The sequence below is a fragment of the Lycorma delicatula genome, chromosome 12 (genome assembly GCF_047948215.1).
Source record: "Lycorma delicatula isolate Av1 chromosome 12, ASM4794821v1, whole genome shotgun sequence".
Lineage (NCBI taxonomy): Eukaryota > Metazoa > Arthropoda > Insecta > Hemiptera > Fulgoridae > Lycorma > Lycorma delicatula.
The window spans coordinates 7,705,941-7,724,369 of NC_134466.1; the positions used below are offsets into that span (position 1 = coordinate 7,705,941).

Consider the following 18,429-nt stretch of genomic DNA (forward strand, 5'->3'; position numbering starts at 1 on the left):
TTATTTTCTGAAGCCATAAACAGTATTACCAAATGTGTGCAGGGTCCTGTTTCATGTTCTCTATTTGCTGACGATTTTGTTATTTACGTTGCGAGCCGCTCAACACCCACTGCAGAGCGACTATATTTCGCCTTGAGGCTTGGCTTAGTCGAGAACTACAGGTTTCATATTTTCACCCGACAAAACGAAATGTGTAGTCTTTTCTCGGCTACGGAACCCTTCTATTCCGCGGGTTTTTCTGAACAGAGAACTTATTGCTGTCTCTCCTTACGTCAAGTTTCTAGGTTTGCTTTTTGATAGCCGTCTTACTCGGGTCAAACATATAAAGGAATTGAGGACAAAATGTTCCAAACTTTTAGATATGATGCGGGTCCTTAGTAACACCAGTCGGGGAGCCGATAGGTCATGTATGATACGTTTTTACTACTTCTTTGTTCGCTCCCGTTTTGATTATGTTTGTGTCGCCTACTCTTCAGCTCGTCAAACCGTGCTTAAAATGCTGGATAGTGTACATCATGCTTTCCTTCGGCTTGCCACAGGCGCGTTTAGATCAAGTCCTGTCGCAAGCTTACTTGTAGACTGTGGTGAACCATCACTTTGGGATAGACGAGACCGGCTTTTGTTATCTTGTTTTGCTCGTCTCAGAGGACAGCCAAATCACTCTGCTCTTGACTCGGTCTTTAAAAATCCTTATCTAGGAAATTATGATGACCGTCCACGTCGTACTGCACCTGTAGGTGTCCGTATCCAGCGTCTGCTGCAGCATATAAATGTTCACACACCGTCATTCTTTCCTACGTATCCTACCTCATATCCTCCGTGGAGAATAAACCTTATAAATCTTACACTTTTGACCTTACGACATACAATAAACAATCAACACTACCTATTGTCTTCCAGCAAATGCTTCAGTGTGCTCTCTCCAAGATGAAACCAGACGCGGTTGTATACACTGATGAATCGAAACAAAACGATACAGTTGGGTGTGCATTTGTTGTCCATGAAAGAACTTGTATGTTTGGTCTACCCGGTATTACAAGCGTGTTTACCGCTGAACTATTCGCTATAAATAAGGCTCTATACATCATTAACCCTAAATATAGAAAAATTCGTATTTGTAGTGACTCGTGTAGTGACTTTTATTCCAAACATCCTATCGTCATTGAAATTTACAACGCAATCGCGGAGTTGAATAATCGCAACACAGAAGTAAGTTTTTGCTGGGTCCCTAGCCACGTAGGGATTTCAGATAATGAACATGCAGATTCCGCTGCCAAAGAAGCATGTAACCAGCCTCCTTTCACCAACCGAGTTGCTACTTCTGATTTTATTAACTATATAAAACAATCACTAAGAGCAAGGTGGCAAGGTGACTGGTCGGCTACCGTTGATAATAAACTCCGTCAGATTAAAGATTCTGTGTTAATATGGGACTCCTCATACAGAAACCCCCGGCGTGAGGAAGTAGTTCTCTGTCGATTGCGGATAGGACACACGAGGGTCACACACGAGTACCTGTTGACAAGAGGACAAGCACCTCTATGCGCACGATGCAACTGCCGCGTGACTGTGCGCCACATACTCGTGGACTGCATATGTTATGCGGCATTGCGTCTTAAATTATATATGTATATATTCATATTTTTTTATGTTTTACAAATTCGTCTGTGATATTAGTTGTAAGATTTTTGTTATATTAGTTGTAAGACTTTAAACATAATAGTTTTAAGTTTTATCTCCTTTTTTAGTTTTAAGTTTTATTTATTTTTAATATGTTAGCTTTTAACGTAGTTTTAAGTTACATGTTAGTGTTTTTTTTACTGTTTTTGTTACCCGAGAATGGGCCTTTTATACCCGTTCCGGATTTTGTTTCCTGTGATAGTAGTTTTAATTTTATCTAAAAATAAGCTTTAATTACTTTTTTTTTTATTTATTTAAAAAAAAACAATAATAAAATAAAAATCCGGGCGATAATAACGTTCAACCGTTTTTCGCCCTAAAAAAAATAGGTGTATGCAGTGGGTACGATCGCGGTTTTCGGTAACACGTACCGGATACACACGATTGTTATCTTCCTCATAGCCGTAGACATTGATGCTTATTGTGGGGTTTAACACCTCGAAGCGATCAATGTCTTTTACTTTTACTGGATATGTTATGTCGTTCATGTTATTTTAATGTTCGTACTTTGCATACCAAACCTGTCGTTGGTTTTTGCCAGGATGATTGTAGCGGTATGCTAGTACGGACCATAGGAAACATTTTTCATCATGCGGATTTTTTACATTAATTATTGCCTCTCTTCTTACAAGTTTTTTTGGTGTTTTTATAAATGAACTAGAGGCACCGTGCAGCGGACGGTAACGGATAATATTTAAATCTATATAAATTATTTTACTCATTACCCACCCACTGCCGTTGTTGATGAATAAGGTCTGTGTCTCTATGATCTTTTCCACAGATTCTATTCATGACTTCAACAACGTCGGTGTTATCGTCCAAATTTATCACCGTTCTAGTTTTTCCATGCAGGTACAAATTGGTAAATGTTGTTTCTACTCCGTCTTCGAGACGTGTCTGCTTCATCAATTCAACATTTGCACCCCGACGGGGAGTCTTATTCTTTAAGACTTTGGGGGTTGGCGTCCCCACGGGCCTAGCCTCCGCAGCTTTTCTTCCCACTATACAATGAGCTGCGGAACACTTTACATTTTACACATATACTACACCAAGAACACTACATAAATTACAACATACACACATACACAATTACACAACAACAACCTACACTGATATTTCTTACATTTACACTCGGTGGTGTTGCGACATCTTACGAAACGCAACCGTAACCCAAGGTGGGAACAAATCGTGCCGATGGGTGAATGGCTCTACGTAGTGAGTCTCGAACGATGTCCTCTGGGCACCAGGGCGAACCCAGTTGTATTTAGCTCTAGCTCCAGTACGCGTGCGCTCTGCTGGAGTGGTCCATTTTTCGCCGGTACTCGTGGGACCAAAATTTCAGTTCCAATAATAAACACTATGATGGTTGGTGGTCCATCTGAAAAAACCACCATTTTAAGTCTTGCGAAGAGACCTCGATCAGCTTCGTCTGACGAGGATAAAAGTCCTACTGAACAGAATTTCTTAAAATCAAAATATAAAAATATCAGATTCGTTGTTCTCAAAAATAGTCAGGAAGGTGGCTCCCTTCAAAAGGTCTCACCGTTTTTAATAAACAAAACCATAACAGGTGCAAGTGGCTCCCCGAAGAATATCAGGAAATTACGCGACGGATCGATTCTGGTTGAAACATTCAACGATGAGCAGAGTCGATCTATCTTACGTCTCCGTAGTATGGGTGGCATAAATATAAGCGCAGAATGCCACAAAACGCTAAATACGAGCCGGGGTGTAATTTTTTGTAGAGACCTTCTGGATATAGATATCTCTGAAATAGTTGACGAGCTGTGCCACCAAGATGTTGTTGAGGTGAAACGTATAATGAAACGGCAGAACGGAACAGAAGAACCGACACCGTCTCTTATATTAACATTCAGTCTCCCTGTTCCACCAGAAAAGATCAAAGTGGGTTACCTCTCAGTTCGGGTACGACCATTCATACCCAACCCACGGCGATGTTTCAGATGCCAAGGTTTTGGTCATACTACAACATCTTGCACGAAAACTGAGATCTGTGCTCGATGTGGTAAAGAAGGTCACAACGACACTAACTGCGAAGAAAGTGAAAAATGTGCAAACTGCAGTGGTCCACATACAGCCCGCTCCCGAGATTGCCCAACTTTTAAAGAAGAAAAGGCAATTCTCAAAATCTGTACGGAGCAAAAACTATCTTTTCCGGCTGCACGTAGAGAATATAAAAAGATAAACAACTCACGGAACCTGGTTAAACCAGATGTATCTTTTGCCACCGCTACAACTAAACAAATTCCTACAAATGCTAATAATCAGCAGTGCGGATCCTGCAATGAGCTTAAAAAACTTGTTCAGATGCTATCTGATCAAGTAGCTTCACTTACAGCCACTATCTCAGAGCTGACAAAAATGAATAAAAAGTCCTCCATCGCAGCTAGTGAATCAAACAGTATGATACATACGAAAGTTCCTATTCCCAAAATCGTACCGCCACGAATAGCGACTATCACAGCTGGCAGTAAGCCACCTAATAAGCTCCCCATAAAGGGAACCCATGTAACTATCTCTTCTGGGATGTCAACTTCAGCATCCCATTCAAATAAATCTCCTCCACCATCTCCTCATATACTGGAGGATATGGTTGAAGAACCACCCGACCCTAGGGCATCGGAGTTCTTTAAAATAAAAAATTCAAAAAAGAAAAACCGAATCACGTACAACTAATTTTTATTTAGTTTCCGAAATTCATTTTTTTATTTGCTTTTTACACTTATGAACATTATTCAGTGGAATGTTAGAGGTATTCGGTCCCGCATTGAAGATATTAGAGTACTGGCGCACACACATGATCCACTAATCATGTGTTTCCAGGAAACTCACCTCCTACAACATGACCGAATTACATTTAGAGGATACTTCTGCGAGAGATACGACTGCCTAGTAGACAGTAGGGAGAGTGGTGGAGTAGCGATTTTCATGAAGAATGGGGTGTCAGCTACAAGAATTCAACTAACCACTGTCATTCCTGCTATTGCAGTAAAGGTCACTATTCCCTTCAAATTGCATATCTGCAATCTGTATCTCTCACCGAACACTGTGTTCAGTGCTTTAGACGTCTCAAATCTCCTTACACAAATACCATCTCCATCGTTAATAGTAGGAGACTTCAATGCCCATCATATTTCCTGGGGCTCAACCTTCTGCTCCACTCGAGGAAATATGATAAACAGATTGAGACAAGATTTTGACCTTTGCCTACTGAATAATGGATCACACACATTTATGTCCTTATCAACTGGTGCTGTATCTAACCTTGATCTTTCCATATGCTCACCGAATGTACTCCCTCATTTTAATTGGTCGATTTGTGATGACTATCACGGCAGTGATCATAGACCAATTATTATTAGTTTCGGTGTAGACTGCGAGATTAAAAGAATGCCACGGAGATGGATTGTTGAAAAGGCAGATTGGAACGGATACTGTAAAGCATTCCAATCTCAGTATGACGATGGAGCGAACATCCTCGACCAATATTCTTCTTTTACGTCCATGATACTTAAGAATGCCAACAGGTATATCCCACAAACATCGGGTAATCCTAGACGTCCTTTCGTTCCATGGTGGAACGATGAATGCAAAATTGCTATTAGGAATCGACGGCAGGCACTACGTAAATTTAATCGTAGGCCCACAACAGAACATCTAAATTTATACCGCAGGGCTAGAGCGGTGTGCCGTCGAGTATTCTTGGACGCTAAGAGGAATTCATGGACGAAATACGTGAGCACTATCTCGCGCACTACTTCCACGTCTACTGTATGGAAGAAAATTCGTGCATTCTTCGGATCACCGAAACAATCTATTCTTGGTCTTATTGATGAAGGAGAACTCCTTTCATCATCCTCGGAAGTGGCAAATAGTCTAGCAAAATCTTTCCGCTCGGTGTCTCTCACCTCATCATATAATTACGATTTTCAACGGTACAAGATACAAATGGAGGTGTTGTCGTTAAACATTGGTGATTCGGTTGGTGAATTAAACACTCCATTCGTATTTAAAGAATTGTTACATGGACTTAAAAACTCACGGGACACTTCCCCTGGACCGGACAACATTCGCCTTTCCATGCTTTCACACCTTCCTAATTTGGCACTACAACAACTTTTGAATATTTTCAACGGTTTATTCTCCGAACAAGTCTTCCCACCCGGCTGGTCAGAAGCATTTATTATACCAGTACTAAAACCTGGTAAAGACCAGAAGAACCCCTCAAGCTATCGCCCTATTTCATTAACAAGCGTTTTGTGTAAAATAATGGAGAGAATGGTAAACCGCAGACTTACATGGTACTTGGAGAAACATGGCTTTCTATCTCCAGAACAGTGTGGTTTTCGACAAGGACGATCTTCCATTGACCATTTAGTGTCACTAGAAACAGCCATACAAAACGCTTTCCTCAATCGGCAACACCTCGTCGCTATCTTCTTTGATATAAAAAAGGCGTATGATACAGCCTGGCGACGTGGTATTCTTAACACTCTCCAAAAATGGGGAATCAAGGGCAATATGCTTGCTTTTATCCGGGGATTCATAAATCACCGAACGGCTCGTGTTCGTGTAGATGATTCGCTCTCAGATAGTGTCATCTTAGAGAATGGAGTGCCCCAAGGTAGTGTATTAAGTGCCACCTTATTTTCTGTAGCCATAAATGATATTACCAAATGTGTTCAGGCTCCTGTCTCATGCTCTCTATTCGCTGACGACTTTGCTATCTACATTGCAAGCCGTTCGGCACCCACAGCAGAGAGACTACTGCAGAACACTATATATCACCTTGAAGCTTGGTCCAGGATTACTGGTTTCACATTTTCATCCGAAAAAACAAAATGTGTAGTTTTTTCTCGGCTACGAAACCCTTCTATTCCGCAAATTTTTCTGAACGGTGAGACAATTACTATCTCTAATTACGTTAAGTTTTTAGGTTTAATTTTTGATAGTCGTCTTACTTGGGTCAAACATTTAAAAGAATTGAAAACAAAATGTTCCAAAATTTTAGATATGATGCGAGTCCTTACTAACACCAAGTGGGGAGCCGATAGATCATGTATGATACATTTTTACTATTCCTTTGTTCGCTCCCGTTTAGATTACGGTTGTGTGGCCTACTCATCAGCTCGTCAAACCGTGCTTAAAATGCTGAATAGTGTACATCATGCTTTCCTTCGGCTTGCTACAGGCGCGTTTAGATCAAGTCCTGTCGCAAGCTTACTTGTAGACTGTGGTGAACCATCACTTTGGGATAGACGAGACCAGCTCTTATTATCTTATTTTGCTCGTCTCAGAGGACAGCCAAATCACCCGGTTCTTGAGTCAGTCCTTAAAAATCCTAATCTAGGAAAGTATGAGGATCATCCACGACGTACTGCACCTGTAGGTATCCGTACCTGGCGTCTGCTGCAGCATATAAATGTTGACACACCGTCATTCTTTCCTATGTACCCTTGCTCATATCCTCCATGGGGAATAAACCTCATAAATTTTAATTTTGACCTGACTACATGTAATAAACAATCAACACCATCTATCGTCTTTCAGCAGATGTTTCAGTGTGTTCTCTCCAAGGCGAAACCAGACGCGGTTGTATACACTGATGGATCGAAACAAAACGATACGGTTGGGTGTGCTTTTGTTGTCAATGAGAGAACTTATATGTTTGGTCTCCCCAGTATTACGAGTGTGTTTACCGCTGAACTATATGCTATAAATAAGGCTCTAAACATCATTAACCCTAAATATAGAAAAATTCTTATTTGCAGTGACTCGTGTAGTGCTCTCCAAGCCTTAAAGAACTTTTATTCCAAACATCCTATCGTCATTGAAATCTACAACGCAATCGCTGAGTTGAATAATCGCAACACAGAATTAAGTTTTTGCTGGGTCCCTAGCCACGTAGGGATTCCAGGTAATGAACATGCAGATTCCGCTGCCAAAGAAGCATGTAACCAGCCTCCTTTCACCACCCGAGTTGCTACTTCTGATTTCATTAACTATGTAAAACAATTATTAAGAACAAGGTGGCAAGGTGATTGGACAGCTACTGTTGATAATAAACTCCGTCAGATTAAAGATTCTGTGTTACCATGGAACTCCTCATACAGAAAACCCCGGCGTGAGGAAGTAGTACTCTGTCGATTGCGGATAGGACACACGAGAGTCACACACGAGTACCTGTTTACAAGAGGACAACCACCTCTATGCGCAAGATGCAACTGCCGCGTGACTGTGCGCCACATACTCGTGGACTGCATATGTTATGCGGCATTGCGTCGTAAATTTAAAATTCCTAGTAACATCCGTGGTATCTTGCGTGACGATAAGGAGGTTTTAAACCGCATGTTTATATTTTTACGTAGTATAGGGTTAATGCAAAAAATTTAATAAGTATGTATTCTTTAGTAATTGTATGTATTGTCCTATGTATTGTTTTGTTATCCGAGTAGGGAGCCTTTTACACTCCCTATCGGATTTTTTTGTTTTTTTTTTGTATGTTTTTTAAATTCGTCTGTGATATTAGTTATAAGATTTTTGTGATATTAGTTTTAAGTTTTATCTCCTTTTTTAGTTTTAAGTTTTATTTATTTTTAATGTGATAGTTTTTAACATAGCTTTAAGTTTTATTTATTTTTAATGTGATAGTTTTTAACAGAGTTTTAAGTTACATATTAGTGTTTTTGTTATCCGAGAATGGGCCTTTTACACCCATTCCGGATTTTGTTTCTGTGATAGTAGTTTTAAGTTTTAATTTTATCTAAAAACCTAGAATTATTTTTATTTATTTATTTATGTATTTATTTATCTATTTATTTATCTATTTATTTATTTTCCGGGCGATGATAACGTTCAACCGTTTTTCGCCCTTAAAAAAAAAAAAAAATCAACATTTGCAGCAACGTACCTGTAGAAACAGAATAATTTTAGTACACATTGACTGCTATTTTTTTAAAGTTAAAAACAGTACATTCACAAAACAAATATTAACGCTTTTTAATTACCATTTTATGTTGTCGTCAAAACGTCTTCCTTCTTCCTTCAAACAGTTCAGTACTTTCTTCTGATACCGTAGAAGGGTTGAAAGGAGATACATCTCCTCAAAGTCAGACAGGTCCCATCCAAGACGGATGACGTTGTTATTTATTGCTTGGATAACTACCGGTGATACCATTTCTATTTTTTTGTAATATCTGAAACAAATTAAAATAACATATATCGTAACATTGTTTTTTTGTTGTGTGTTTCAGACAGTAACAGAAGATATATTAATTTATTAATTCATATATTATTTTTTTTATTTGTTTTTTAAATTTATATATTATTTATCTTATTTATTTTATTTGATTGAATGTCATTTAATCTTACCTTAGTCATATTACAAAAAAAAACTTATATTCAAACTTACCTAGTTGCTTAAGGTGATGAAAAAACTACACTTAATAGTTTTTTAACTTTACAGTAGTACTGTGCTCTGATCACAAGTCGGTAAATGAATGAAACAATTTTGTAAAGGGGGAGGTATATATATTGTATCGATCGTTCGTGTCAGTCACACTCGAACTCCCACAGCATTAACATCGTTGGTTATAATTCTCTACAACTGCCTACACACACACAAATTTGTGTATGTGTAAACCGATAATATGTATAAGGAAAAATAGTTGTTAAAAAATTGAGCGGATGTGTGTGGACAATAGATAAGCAGGTGTTTTCCTGTTTTATTGTTTTAATCGGTGTCGAGCGAATGTGAGGGGTGATAGGCAGTTGTTTCCATTTCAAGAGTCACGCGTAGGCCGGACGGTTCGTCAGTCGAGCGCCGCATCCCGCACGGTAAACATCTCTCTCTGTAGCTCCGCTGACACACGCACGTACGCAAACACACGCGCAGCAGACACCGCCTCCCGGTGCACGATCTACGACGAGAACCTCTCGAGCGTCGACGCCTCCCGACGCCGTCGCCTGGACGACCAGGATCATCCTCGAAGTACGTCACATCACCTCCCGGTGCACGAGCCACAACGAAGACCTCGAGAGGGGCGGGCGACGCCTCCTGGTTCAACGACTACGACAGCTCGGATCTTCCTCGAGGAACGTCCGCGTCGAGGCGAAGACGACGACAAGGTTCTCGTCGTAGATCGTACACCGGGGGACGGCTGGCGCCGCCTCTCGGTGCACGATCTACAACGAGAACCTTGTCATCGTGTCTTCGACGACCAGGATCATCATCGAGGAACGTCTTAAAAAACAGGTTAGAAAGACTGCGGACTATGGCGCCACTGACGTCACAATCCAAGATGGCCGACCTAAAAAACAGGTTGGAAAGACTGCGCCGCCTCCTGGTGCCCGATCTACGACGACCAGGTTCATCCTCGAGGAACGTCCTAAAAACAGGTTGGAAAGACTGCGGGCTACGACGCCACCGACGTCACAATCCAAGATAGCCGACCACCGCTATTTTGGAAGACGTCATTTCCGGTGGCCGTTCGCCCATTTCCGTACTACTGTTGATGTCAGTATAAGAGTTCTATAAACTTAAGAAATTCCTTTTAAAGTTATCTTTACGTATAAAAGTTACATTTTTTATATACCGACTAAAGAATTTATTTCATTTGTAATCATGCTTTATGGTAAATTTTGGCATGTTATTAAATATTATAAGAAAAAGACAACTAAAAGATACATATTCCTTGTATTATTTACTTCCATAATTAATATAAAATATTAATTGGTAGAAAATTTATGTATAGATATTTAATTAGTTAAAAAATGAAAATATCTGTGTATATGGCAGATTATTCCAACTGTTTGATACAATAAACAATAAATAGTTGTAAATCGTTTAATTCAAAATTTAAAAAAAAAAAGTTTCTTTACCTCTAATTTTTTAACTCTGCTCTTAAACTAATTATTTTGTAAGAACTGTTGAACGGGGACCTCTAAAATCTGACAGAATTCCATCTGGTGGAAGGGATGTCTAAAAATGCTAAAAAGGGATGTCTAATTTTATGCTAACATTATTCATAGATGGCTCTGTACAAGTGCTGAAGGTAGCAATACGATTAGTTATAATTATTCAATAAGGCATTGTTTAATGTACAATGGTATGTTGTAAGCAGTGGTGGCTTGTAGCTAAAATTAGTGGTGGTGTTGCTCCAAAAATTGTTTTTCTGGGCCTTTTCAAGTCCGTGGTTAAAGTTTTCTGTGAAATAAAAAAAATGAATGAAATAGTAGAATAGCTGGAAGCGGGATAATAATATAATTCTACACTTTATGACATTCAAGAATATGGTACCATATACTATGGTATTTGTTTTAACCGAATAAGTAATAAAATGTCAATACAGATAATATTTTTTAGTATTATTAGATAACCTAAAATTTCCACTAAAAAACACTATAGTCCAACGGTGCTTAATTTAAATTTCTATGTTTACAGAAACAAATACATAATTAGTTTTTAATAATTACCTTCTCTTTCGCCTTTCCAGTGTTTTTTTGGACAGATTTGGCAATTAAAGAGCCCTTGCTTTCCGCCATCTTCTGATCACTACTGAAAAAACAACTAAACCACTTTCATATTCCTTCCATCAGCTAAACTAGAAAAGGGAATGAACAGGAAACATTCCATACACATGTGGAGTAAAAAAAAATTACCATCCACCAGCACGCCAGGGTCAGCACTGCGGGAGTGACAGAGTGCTCCCTCTCCCTCGCAGCTTCCTATGTGCGCATGTGCACAACAGCTAGACACCATGTCACTGGAACTGTGAAGTGCATAGTTCCATACAAAGATTTTGTATTTTTTTCATAAACTGGGGGAATGGCTACTGACATAAAGCTTAAGGATTATATATTGTACAAGTGTAAAGAACAAATTAAAGAAAAAAGGACTTACTATATTAAATTTTATCAATAATATCAAGTAGAAATAGGAGGTGCTGCAGTTCCACAGTGCCTATATGCAAGCCACCACTGGTTGTAAGATAGCATTAATAAGTAACCTGTTTACTTATACCAGGTGAGTTAATATGAAACCAGAATTTGCTCATAGACGGCCCTAGCTGTCAGTGTAGTTATCAAACCGTTTCTTTATTTTCCATTTTCCATTTTCTTTATTTGTCAGCTGACAAAGATTTTCAATTTATAACAATGCAAGTTTCATACAACAACATAGTTTTAATTAGTGTTGAACATGTTAAATACAACAATAACTCATGGATCAAGTAAATGTAACACAAGAAGTGATCTCCATACATTTGAAAGCCATTGGAAAGATGCAGAAGATGGGAAAGTAGGAGGTCCCACATGAACCGAATGAAAGACAGCGAGAAAAAAAAACCACTTGCGAAATGCTGCTCGCCAGGTAAAAGAAAGTAATTTCTCCATCGAATTGTGACAAGTGATGAAAATTGGATATATTTTGAGAATCCTTAGTGTAAAATATCATGGGTAACTCCAGGCAAACCATCTGTATCGATTTCAAGGCCAAATCACTGTGGAAAGAAGACAAAATGCTCTGTGGTTGGTGGGATCAGAAGGATGTGATCTATTATGAGCTGCTAATACCTAGCAAAACCATTATAATACTGAATGCTTCCAACAACAAATGATTGATTTGAATCAAGCATTGCGTGAAAAATGACCAGAATATAAAAAAAGTCAACACAAAGTGATTTTGTCTACATGATAATGCACCACCACACACAGCAAAACCGGTCAAGGAAACAATTGAGGCAGTCAGTTGAGAAATACTTTTGCATACGTTTTATTGCCACACTTGGCGCCGTCTGATGGGACATACTGTTTCTAAGCGCACTTCACTTCTTATGAATATGTACGAAAATGGCTTGATGACTGGTTTGCCTCAAAAGAGCAATAGTTGTTTTGGTGTGGCATTCATAAATTGTCAGAGAGATGGGAAAAATGTGTAGCTAGCATTGGATAATATTTCAGATAAAATATTTTTTTATCATTTTCATACAATAAACGTGTATTTTCTAAACAAAAATTCTGGTTTCATATTTACATCTGGTACAGATTGATGCAGGGAAATGGGAAATTTTGAATTTGATGTTGGCAGCCATGTAGGTGTACCACAAGTGGGAGAAAAACATTAAACTGTAGTGTAATAATGGACATTTAGTTGTGATGGAGCAGGAATGTTGTGGAATGTGCGGTTGACATAACGGCATTTTACTGACAGGGTGACAACTGTCACACTATTAGCAGCACTATTAGATCCCACCCCTTGGTCAAGTTCCTTCTTCAAACGCAATTAAAACTTGGGTTCATAACTTTGAAGAAACTGGTTCAGCTTCCTAGTGGGTGTGTATTGTCTGTATGTATGCTAGAAAACATTGATGCTGTGAATGCTGAAGTGGTAAGGAGTCCTTGTCATTCAGTGCAGAAAATTGCCTGATCTTGGAGGTTGGATGTCAGAGCTTGCAAAGAATACTCCATAACCTGAAATCTCATCCTTACAAGATTCAGATTGTCAGGGAACTGAAACCTAACGATTGTGTACTGCATCTGCAGTTTTGTGAAAAACTGTTGTCCAAAATCAATGAGAATGCTAACTTTATTGAAAATCTCTGGATGTCAGGTGAAGCCCATTTTCATTTATGTTGATATGTGAATAAGCAGAACTTCTGTTACTGGGCACAGACAAACCCTGCCCGGCTTCATCAGCATCCATTACACAACGCTAAACTTACTTATGGTGTGAAGTTTTGTGTTGTGGGGTGATAGGCCCTTACATCTTTGAAGCTGAAAGGGGGTGTGCTGTCACTGTGACATCACAACGTTATGTTGGTATGCTAGAGACATTTTTTGCTACTAGGCTCCATTCTCTTCCAAATCTTGACCTTCAGCAAACCCGGTTTCAATATAATGGAGCCACTTCACGCACTGCTCGACAGTCTATGGCAGCAGTGAGATGTTTGTATGGGGATCGCATAATATCAACGACTGCTAACATTGCTTGGTTGCCCCAGTTTCCAGACCTTTCAGTCTGTGACTTCTTTTTATGCTGACATCTGAAGAGTGTTGTGTACCAAATTAGATCAAGAAACCTTGCTAAGGTCAAGATACAGATTGAAGAGGAAGTAGCCAACATCCCTGAGATCACATTGTACCGCACTATGCAAAATTTTCAGAATTGACTTACTGAATGTGTATGCGAAAATGGACAGCACTTAAGCGAAGTAATTTTTAAAAAGTAATGTGTATTGAAATTGCCACTCTTTTAGAACATGTTTTCAACATCAGACAAAGGTCAGTAACTTTACTTCATTTTTTCTAAATATATAAATTTTATATATATATATATATATATATATAAAACCATGCATAGACCATGTAATACATTTTACCCTTTCCTCCACTTTTTTTTTGTATACTGTTACTTTTATTGGTAGTTGTCGTTTTAAAAAAAATACCTGTTTGATTTACTATTCGTTAATTTTAATTCTTTTTTAAAATTAATAAAAGATAAGTTTTGTTAATTACTTTCTTTTGTGTTTTGAAATTAATTTTCTTTTGCAGTTTGGCTAGGTAAAAAAAATTCTGCTTTTCGTTTAAAAACGGCACTTAAAACTGATAAAAGGTTACGATTAATGAATGAAATAATTACTGGCATACAAGTGATAAAAATGTATGCGTGGGAGAAACCTTTTGCAAAATTAGTTTCATCGGCTCGCAGGTTGGTATTGTTAGATTTAATTAAAATTTGTTATTTATTTCTTCTTCTTATAATAATTTGATGTTGAATGTTTTGTGTTAAAATAAAGAGGTAAAGGAATAATAAAGGATGTAATTTGTTAACCGAATGATTTTAGGGTTACAGTATATGAACACTGAGGTAACAGTGATAAGAGGGAGTACGCACGTGAATAATCGAATAAGCCAATGTTTGATTATGTATTGCATCAGACTGCTGTTTGTACCTGGAAGCAATATTACAGCACAGCTGCTAGGGCTTTGAGGCTTGATCTCCCAGGTGGGGATTCTATGAAATGATGAGATCTCCTACTTTTATGGATGGTTGATGATATTTCCTTTCTTTTTTTTATGCAGATGTCCTTCATAATGTCTTTCACAGAGTATCACAGTCTAGTAGTCGGCTACAGTTATACGTATCATGGAATGTAATGTCATTTTATTAATAGCAAAGCTTGTTTATTTTTAAATTAAAGATCACAGTTTACTATGAGAAAGTAGGAAATTGGAACATATTTGATTAGAGAACTAACCATTAAAATTCTAAGTTTATATTTGCTTAATACATTGAATTACAAAGCTTAAGATCAAATCGATATGTGAATTTCAGTATAAATTATTCAGGGAAGTCTTAACAGACAGATGAATATGCATTTATTAATTATTTTTAATCTATATATTAATTTAACTAGTTATTCTATTTTTCAGGAAAGAAATGAGTGTTATATCTGATACAACATATGTAAGAAGTATATTATTGTCTTTCTTCTTGTTTCATACAAAAATTGCTATATTAGTCAGCATATTGTATTATATATTGGAAGGGAATTATGTCACTGCAGAAAAGGTACTGAACTCTAATTATAAATAATTATAATTCTTTCTAATTATAAATATAATCTTTTAATAGTGCCTTTAACCTTGCTTTGATTTTTCACATGTATCATTATTTTATTATTAAAAAATTTGAACTCAAGATGACATAAGCTCAATTTTTCATTCAGGAAAACAGTCTTTCCTGAAAAAAAATTGTACAAAAACCATTTACAATTTTTTATTTATTATAAAGTAATTTATTAAATGATGTTTGTATAAAATAAAAAAGAAGTTTTTTTTTATTTTTCTTTGTTGATAAAAGTGTATTATATGTTGTTTGACTTAATCTTATGTTATTAGTTTGTATGATGTCCACTTTATTGACAATAGGTAATAAAGGTTTATTAGAGTCAGTGATGACTTGTTAAATGTTTATATTCTATAAAAAGAAAAACTAAATAATATGCTGAAAGTTTACAGCAAAGAAAAACCTGATAACTATGACCTGTTGTACATTAAAGATTGAGAAGACCTGTCATTAATGTTATGTACCCATCTGTATCTGCTTGATCATGATTCAGTTAAGAAATATAAGATTGTAAATACAAACACTCCTTCAAGTTTAATGACAAGATCGATCTGAAAAGAATTAAAATGAAGAATGGTTTTATGACACGCTGCATGCTCAGTGAACCTGCACTAATTAAAATGCCTCAGCCTTATAAAGATGGATCACCACCTGTATTATTAGTTAAATAACTATCAAAATATTGTGCCGGTATCTAGTTAAATATGCTAACTTTGAATGTATATTGAAAAGAACAGGTATACTCTTGCAATTGTTTCCTGGGGTGCTGACAGTAATTGATCCTGTATTTCATTATACAGATGGACCACTGTGCTTTATTAAAAAGCTGTTACTGTTATACTTTTAAACAGTTGTCTGGAAAATTATTGATTTCAGGAAGTGAGTTTTAACTCTTTCAGGATGAACTTTTACATTATTGTATTTGTATAAAACAACACGCTACGAGTGATTTATAATCAATGCCTAAAGCAAAAACTGCTGAAGGTAAATTGATGAAACTTGTATACATGTTATTCTTACTGTATAAGTGCACACTAATAAGGGTTATTGAAATTTTTTTGAAAATAGTTTAAAAAAGGGTTAAAATGTAGTAACAATGAAATTTACTCTATTTTTAAAAAATTTCCCTGTAAAAAATGAAGATACCAACTTGAATTTTGATATGTGTAATCTTCATATGAATATCTAAAAACCAGTTTCTAGATCTTTTTAAAATTCTACCTTGAAAGAAATGAAGAAAGGTAAAAAACTTTAACAATGATTACAGATTTTTCCCATTGCCGACTGTACTAAACGAAGTATTCATTTGATTTGGGTTTGCAAATACTCTTCAGATAAATATCTAAAAACCATTTTCGGGTTTTTTGGATTTTAATATTTTAAGGGCTAAAAAAACATATTTTTTTACATTTTTGCCATTTTATGCTATCGTATTGAACCAGTATTTATGAAATTTGGTAAATGATGATAAATAATTTTTGTAATTCTGATTATGTATTTTATGACCAAAGCTGCGACAGAGATCTAAAAACCAAGTAGTGGGTCCTGAACTGACCAAAATATTGCTTGAAAAATTACAATCCAGTGATAGTTTCTATAAATTGAGTAGGATTTAATTTTTATTTTTCATTATTATTCTCACAAGCATGAGTTCAATGAATACAGGGGTCCAGGGGACAGAGCCCTGACTGAGTATCTTTCTATCTTCTTTTCAACTCATACACATTTCATATTATTTCTGTTCATTTTTTTTTTTTAAGATATGTTGTACTTTTGAATAAAATAAACTTGGCGTAGAGGAATGAATTTTCGTATTCATGTTCAAATTCTGATATGTATTTTGCGAAGTAGCAATGGGGAATGCTGGTATTTATGTAAGTAAATTAAAGATCTTTTGTCTAGATTTATAATTTCAGTGAAAACAGATAAAAAAAACCTGTTGTTGTCTCCCAGATGTGGGTGTTGTTAAAAAGTAGACCTTCACATGAGGTGATAGCTGGTGGTTGTCACATTGCATAAGTTGTAGTTACTGGTGATATTTATTTCAAGGTCATATGATGTCAGAGGAGCAGTGATTATTAAATGTCTACATTTACTTATACTTATACTTTAAGAACTTAAAAGATCTTGAACATTTTTTCTTTCCATCAATCGGGCAAAATGTGTGCAGAAGCCCTCGCTGACAGCATGAAAACATTTTAACTTAGGTTACGTCTCATCACTCCATCCTTAGGTTTGGTTATGGTGGGGTAGAATATGCACTTGAACTAGTAAAATTATGCACTGTTTCTAAGTAGCAGGTATGTATTTTGACCTAAATAATACTCAGATTTTTTACTGAATTTGAAAGGTTGTAAATTAATTATCTTTATTTCCTTAAAAATACATAGCAAGAATTTTGTTCTGTAATTTTGCTTTGGTACCTTAATTTTATAATTTTTTTTTTAAGAGTTCTAAATTATTAGGGTCCCACACTTTACCAGTTTCTTGAATATACTGTATTAATATTAGTAAATAAATGTTAATTTTGTTTTAGGTTTTTGTTATCACTTGCTATTTTAATATTTTAAGACAATCAATGTCGCTATTTTTTCCTCAAGGAATCTCACTATTGGCAGAAGCTTTAGTATCTGTAAAAAGACTTCAGGTAATATTTACAACTTGTTTATTGTGTTACTTGTTTCTTGATGTGTGTGTGTGTGTGTGTGTGTGGGGGGGGGTATAAAATGGTTGTATTATACATGTTCAAAAAGTAATCTGTATTTCAAATAGCTACCACAAATATTGCTGTTGATCAAGTTAATAGAAAATAGAATATGATTTCTTCTGTGAAGTAACACTGCACTGGCCTCATGCTGGTTTTCAGCCTAGTTTGATGACACATTAAAGTGATTGTACCCTTGTCAGTTTACGTCTAAGAAGAGCTTACTTGTTATCATTGGAAACAACTAAATCTCACAAAAACATTATTGCAATTATATGGATAGTTTTAGATATCAGACCAGAAATGTGTGTCATTGGTATAAATTGTTAATTAATGTTCTCTCATCCATCCACATGTATTTGATGTGCCACATATTAGAAGTCTGATGTTATCAGCA

General features: G+C 36.6%; 1 protein-coding gene across 2 annotated transcripts in view; it reads left to right on the forward strand.

The window, feature by feature from the left end:
- LOC142332710 (ATP-binding cassette sub-family C member 4-like) overlaps positions 1 to 18,429 on the forward strand; it is a 208,788-nt gene that overhangs the window by 104,579 nt on the left and 85,780 nt on the right. For both annotated transcript variants that reach the window (XM_075379285.1, XM_075379286.1), the window contains exons 7-9: positions 14,251 to 14,407; positions 15,133 to 15,271; positions 17,865 to 17,975. In XM_075379285.1, coding sequence (XP_075235400.1) covers positions 14,251 to 14,407; positions 15,133 to 15,271; positions 17,865 to 17,975 — 407 coding nt within the window. The remainder of the gene's footprint in view (positions 1 to 14,250; positions 14,408 to 15,132; positions 15,272 to 17,864; positions 17,976 to 18,429) is intronic.